Consider the following 6000-nt stretch of genomic DNA (forward strand, 5'->3'; position numbering starts at 1 on the left):
CCTTTTTTTTTTAAAAAAAAAAAACCACCCAAATTCTGTTAAAAAAAAAAAAAAAAAAACCTACCCCACCGTCTTAAAAAAAAAAACCCACCCACGGTTTCCTAAAAAAAAAAAAAAAAAAAAACTGTCCCATATCACATCCAAAAAAAAAAAAAAAAAAAAAAACTAAACATATTTTAATGTTATTTTGGTGTTTATTTTTTAAAACTAGCCTTATCAAAACTTTTAGTCATAAGTGAAACTTTTGTGGAAAAATAAGTGCAAAACTCAAGTAATAAGTGAAAAGTTATAACACTGATCCAAAAAAAAAAAAAAAAAAAGCCTAATTGCACGCGCGAAGATAGTTGTTCTGTCATTGCTCTATTGCAAATAGAACTTTTAATTATAGAACTTTGGTAGTAGAGTTTTTGTGGAATATAGCTTTAATTTAAAAGTACTTTAGTGTTTTGATTTTAGCGAATTAGAATGAATAATTTATTAAAATTTTGAATTTATAAAGTATGAAAGACCCTATAAGCCTAACTTCCGTTTGTCCATTACTTGAAAAAAGAAAAAAATGGTTTGCCCATTGCGGTTTTGAACTTTTAGTCATTATTTTCTTAGTCGACTGTATGTTGGCATGTCCTAATTATGTGGCCAAGGGTCAAGTTGCTTTCATGGGACTACTCTAATTATGTGGCCAGGGGTCAAGATGAATTTTCTAGGAATTTCTGGTACCGACTACCAAGCACCGGTTTTGGTTATAAGATAGCAGTTTTGACAAAGTCCCAAACCAGCTGCTCTAGCTGAGCTTTGATGATTGTAAGCAAACCACTCGGTTAAATACTTCAAATACGTAGGAATCATTTGGAAAGGCATATAATCCATCCACCATGAAAAAATGAAAATATTGTTTATTCAAGGAACCAACGGGTTGGAGGGAACTCTGTGTTCTCGATAGATTATACTAATTCTGCTATTATACATGGTATTAGATTAGTTTCCTACGAGGTAATTTACCGACAAAGTAGAGGATGGAAGATATCCTGTCCCGAAAGGGTTAGTCACATCTGAACCATATTTCAAAAGTATTAGTCAAGTTTGCTCATCACTATTATCTATATGGCCCAATTCAACCTTAGTAACACTCAATGCAAGACTCTATATTACCCCTTATTACATTTTTATCCAATCCAATCCACATGATCCTGGTATCACAAAAATCCCATCCACATGATCCCGGTATCACAAAAACTGTCAACCGCCCTTCGCTTTTAATGTTGATTCCACATATAGTGTGCTTATTTTATGTTTTTGGTGGTCATACAAAAATGAGCTTATGCCATTGTGATTAGTTTTCAATCATTCAATCAAGTGAATTTGTTTTCTTGATAGTTAGAACAAAGTTGGGAGCAGTGGCTAATGATTCCGTCTTATTATTAGTTGCATGTAGTTTGTTCTCTTTTTTCTGTAAATGATACTCCATCCTGGTTATTCTTTTTCATAATCTGTGCAAACTAGTCAAATAAAAGTTTCAAACTAGTGAAGGTTAACAAAGGTTGTTTTTTGCCAGAGTAAGTCATTTAAGCATTCATTTATAACAAAGCACTGGTTTATCAAAGCGAGTTCCTATAGTCTTATAAAGTAGTTGGCTCTTGAGTTTCAGCTTTAACATACAAGTTACTCCCTTATGAAGAGAGAAACACAAAGACCATCCATGACCATTATATCATACCTTTCAAGTAAGTACGCATACAAAAAAAAGAAAAAAGAAAAAAAGGAAAATTGGAAATATAGATAATACACCCAAGATTGTGTTCCAGTACTTGCAGTCTTATATTTCTGTGTTCTTTGCTAGGGGCTCCCTTCTATTCCATTTCTCATCCATGATTGTTCTTATAGGCACTACCATGACCATATATAAACCTTGCTGTTCCCTCTGTGTACACATGAGTCTCGTTATCCAGCCTGCCAAATAAATATTCTCAAATTAGTTTCTGCTTAAATAATCAGAAAATAAAATTACATATAAGTGCATTCAAAGGTGAACACAATCAGGCTTACGAATTTCGAACTGCTTTGCTCAAGGTAGATGCCGATGAAAATGTTTTCCCATCAAGATATCTGTTCTCTCCCTTGATCTTGTGTTTCATCCTAAGGTCTAACTCATCAGCATTCAGCACAAAGGGAGAATCAGAAGCCTGCCAATTTCAACAACTCTTAGTCCACCAAATTAATTTCAATTTTAGCAATATATATTATGAGAATATGAGGCACCTAGTTGTATTATAATGTTGTATAATACAATATGTTATAAAGAATTTTATCTGCTGGCTTGTGTAAGATTCTGAAAATTTCTAAAAAGCAGACGAAAGAAGGCATTGGTTTGTCATACCATAACCCATCCCCAAGTATCAGCAAAAGAAGGAATATGAGCTGAGTACGGCACAACATCTGCACGCGAAAAGAAGTCAGTGAGCCATGTGATAATTTCTGTTCTTGTTTAAAGGGGATGGCTATTAGAAAGCTTGAAAAAGCAACATATCATTGTTTTTCCAGGTTACTTACATTTGAAAACCTGTCTTAAAGTGTTGTAAATGCAAGAGAATACTTCTGTATGGCTGAATATTCCAGCTGGTCCTGCCTACATAGATTACAATACATAAACTGGTTAATTTTTTCAACAATGCAACAGATATTCACAATTTATTGAGGTGTCAGACAATGATTAGTGCAACATCATTTTCGCGACCACCGTTGCCTCACTTTTATTATACATTAATCACAACATGCTACCTCAATGGTTATAAATATGTGGTCATTAGACTTTCTGTAATTTTCTTTCCCTCCCTCCATACGCACTCACACATACACACCTGTGTGACAAATATGCCACCCTGATTCAGTCTAGGTTTGACAGTAAACTCATAGAAGGATTTGGTGTAGAGTTTATAACATGGGCCTCCCTCAATTGGGTCAGCCAGGTCGCCTATGATCACATCATAAGCCTCTTCTCTGCTTTCTAGCTCAACCCTGTAGAAATCCATGACAATTTATACTGGTTGTAATAACAGTAATAATGGTAATAACGATAAGGACATCTATGTGTTGTAATTAAGTAGAGAATGGGGACCTTGCATCATTGATGATGAGATCAAGTCTTGGATCACAGAAAGCTTCCCTGTTTACAATTAAGTAAGACTTGCAAAAATCAACCACTTCCTGCACCAGGGAAGAAGTAATTGCTGAGCCACCATTCCTTGTTGGGTATAAATTGTAATAAGAAATTTCCATTCAATCATATATTTTGTGGCTCTAAAGTATTACTTTTGTCACATACATGTAATAGAAGGTCAGATAAATGTTAGACATTTCCCTTTAATTAGATATTTTGCGGCTCTAAAGTATTGCTTTTGTCACATACATATAATTAAAGGTCAGATATATGTTAGAAATTGGTAACCATTGCTGCTTTCACTAATCTTATTCTTGTCTTTTGTGTGAAGAGACAAGACAAAATAAAGGATCTTTTGCAAGTGCAGCACAAAGAAGAAAAAAACCATTGCTTGTTCACATATCACAGTAAAAAGTGTAAAACAAATATGATGACAATAGTCATTTTCATTAGAAAGTACTTCAAGAAAAAGAAGAAAAAAAAATCCTAAAGAAAGAGAGAGAAGAAAAAACAAAAAGTACATACGACCTCGTGAAACCAAAAAGTCTTAGAAGGAAATATTGAGTTAAAACACATAATACACACAAATATATAAATTAAAAACTTTGGAAGTTTTACCTCATCAATGTCACACATAATAACCTTCTCTACAGTCTTATGTCTAAGAATTTCTCTTGCTGTGGAACCTTCACCTCCTCCCATAATAAAAATGGTCCTTGGACTATACAATCAAAAATATAAGTCAGATTAAAATGTAGCCTCAACATACTATCCAATACTACATAAAACAAGAGGAATAAAAAGTAAAAACAAATAATAAGAGGAAAAGGTACTTTGAATGATGAAGAAGTGCTGGATGAACCAGAGATTCATGGTAGATGAATTCATCAGTCTCAGCACTTTGAAGCTTTCCATCAATTACTAGAGCCTATAGATGTAAAAACAATGTTTAGCTCAATAAAAAATTACACTAAGAATTGCTACAAATGAAATTAATTTTTCATTGTCTTTTCAACTAAGAATTTTTTTTTTAGATATACCTTTCCAAAGGGCTTTGTGTCCAACAGCGCAATGTCCTGGTACTGAGTAGCTCCTGTATGCAATATACTACATAAAAGGAAAAAAAAAATTATGAATTATAAACATAATTAACAAAAGCCATTACAAGACTATTTCTTTTTTTAATTAATGTTGTCTAGCTTTTTCATGACCATGGTGTTGAATTGAAAAACTTGTCGCCTTTTTAACAATTGTCTTTTTGAAAGGATTATTATAACAGTTCCCACTTCCTTGTGTCAAAGAAATAATAATTACTTCAAAATCTAGAATATAACCCTAGCAGACAACTTGGGCATTGTCGATCTTGTTGTCCCTTACCCACATGAAAGGTTAAAAAAGGGAAAGGAAATCAAGCTTTGCCACAAAATCCGCCACCGAGTCCGATTTTTATTATCATTAAAATTCGGCGGCTTAGACCTTAAAGAAAATAAAAATAAAACTGAACTCTTTTGTTATTTTGGTAAGTAACAAAAAAATAAGAACTCTTAAAAGTAGGAAATGTGACAGTTAATAACAGGAAAAATATGGAGTGTAGATTCTTAAATTTTTGGAAGAAAATTCTCTATCTGACTCAATTTTCCAACTTTAGTTTTTAGTTTTTTTTTTTCTTTAAAGAAAAAAAGAAAAAGAAAGAATGTGTGATATCTTACTATTTGATGGAGTATGAAGTGAAATAGTTAGAGTGGAACAGCTAGAAGATTTTTATTCAGTAACTCTGTTTAGTCTTAAGATAAATAAATTGACCAGAATAAATTACACCACTGTGACTAGATAATAAAATAAGCTTTTATGGGATATATATATACCTATTGAGAGCAAAGGACCATCTCAAATTCTCTTCAATCTCTTCCTCATACCAACAGCTCTTCCTATAACCATTTAATGGAAGTTCTTTTCCATGAACTCCATTCCCATTTGAAATACCATTGGAGCAAGAAATATCACCCATTTTCCTATATCACTCAAAGAACCTTGACACAAAGTGAGAGAGAGAGAGAGAGAGAGAGAGAGAGAGAGAGAGTGAGAGAGAGAGAGTGAGAGCTAAGTGATGAGGAGAATAGAGGGCTTGGTACAGAATATAAATGGGAGGGCAGTAGGGAAAGAAATGAAAAGGACTATGATTTGTGCTATGGATGAGTAGAGATATTTATCGGAGTGGGTGTACTCGAGAGTGTAAAAGAAACACAATATCCTCATGGATTTTCGGGACAGAGTGCGTGGTTTCTAAGGTTGATTTCTTCGCGTGGTTGTATCCATATTGTCTTCAATCTCTTTTATCCAAAATATTCATTATATTGGACATACGTGATGATCTTTGCCATGTGCATGCGCAGCCATGAGTATGATAAAACGAACGAAGTGATTTTTACGTGTATGATGTGGCAAGGGCTAAAGATTGTGTAAAAAGTAAAAACTTAGCTAAAAGAAAAATAATTTGTAGCTAGGGACCAATGTACTATTGAATTAATTGAACCTTTGTGAATATTACAATGGGAGCATTTGACACGTGGCATGTTAATGTGATGGCATACATAGATAAAGCTAGCGTGGATGATGATGACCATTGTAGGTAAAAAAAGAAGAAGTAATGTTAGGGATATTACAAATTTTATTATTTATAATTGATGTTTTGACTTGATGATAAAGAATAATTATTATGGAGCAAATATCATAAATTAAAATTTTATCTTATCTATCTATATAAAAAAATCTAACTAAAAAATTTATTTATTATATGTTATTGATGTGGTACCAATCACATTTATTGTCATGTCAGTTTGCAAATT

The 6000-nt window shown here is 33.0% G+C and overlaps 1 protein-coding gene across 1 annotated transcript; it reads right to left on the bottom strand.

Annotated features, from left to right (window-relative positions):
- Nucleotides 1-1659: 1659 nt before the first annotated feature.
- On the bottom strand, nt 1660-5450 carry LOC126689383 (thermospermine synthase ACAULIS5-like). Its single transcript, XM_050384562.1, has 10 exons — nt 5020-5450; nt 4195-4261; nt 3988-4082; nt 3773-3875; nt 3113-3201; nt 2856-3012; nt 2548-2623; nt 2375-2433; nt 2044-2180; nt 1660-1947 (listed from the first exon to the last, which is right to left on the bottom strand). The coding sequence occupies exons 1-10, from the start codon at nt 5160-5162 to the stop codon at nt 1860-1862; spliced, it is 1014 nt and encodes a 337-aa protein (XP_050240519.1). The 5' UTR covers nt 5163-5450; the 3' UTR covers nt 1660-1859.
- Between the last annotated feature and the right edge of the window lie 550 nt (nt 5451-6000).

This window comes from Quercus robur, chromosome 6 (assembly GCF_932294415.1).
Source record: "Quercus robur chromosome 6, dhQueRobu3.1, whole genome shotgun sequence".
Lineage (NCBI taxonomy): Eukaryota > Viridiplantae > Streptophyta > Magnoliopsida > Fagales > Fagaceae > Quercus > Quercus robur.

Excerpts from the sequence above, each read along its gene's own strand:
- LOC126689383 (XM_050384562.1), bottom strand. The coding sequence starts at position 5,162 with ATGGGTGATATTTCTTGCTCCAATGGTATTTCAAATGGGAATGGAGTT. Across the intron at positions 4,262-5,019 it reads TGGTCCTTTGCTCTCAATAG|TATATTGCATACAGGAGCTA; the intron begins GTATATATATAT and ends CCTTTTATGTAG. Across the intron at positions 2,181-2,374 it reads ATACTTGGGGATGGGTTATG|GCTTCTGATTCTCCCTTTGT; the intron begins GTATGACAAACC and ends TGAAATTGGCAG.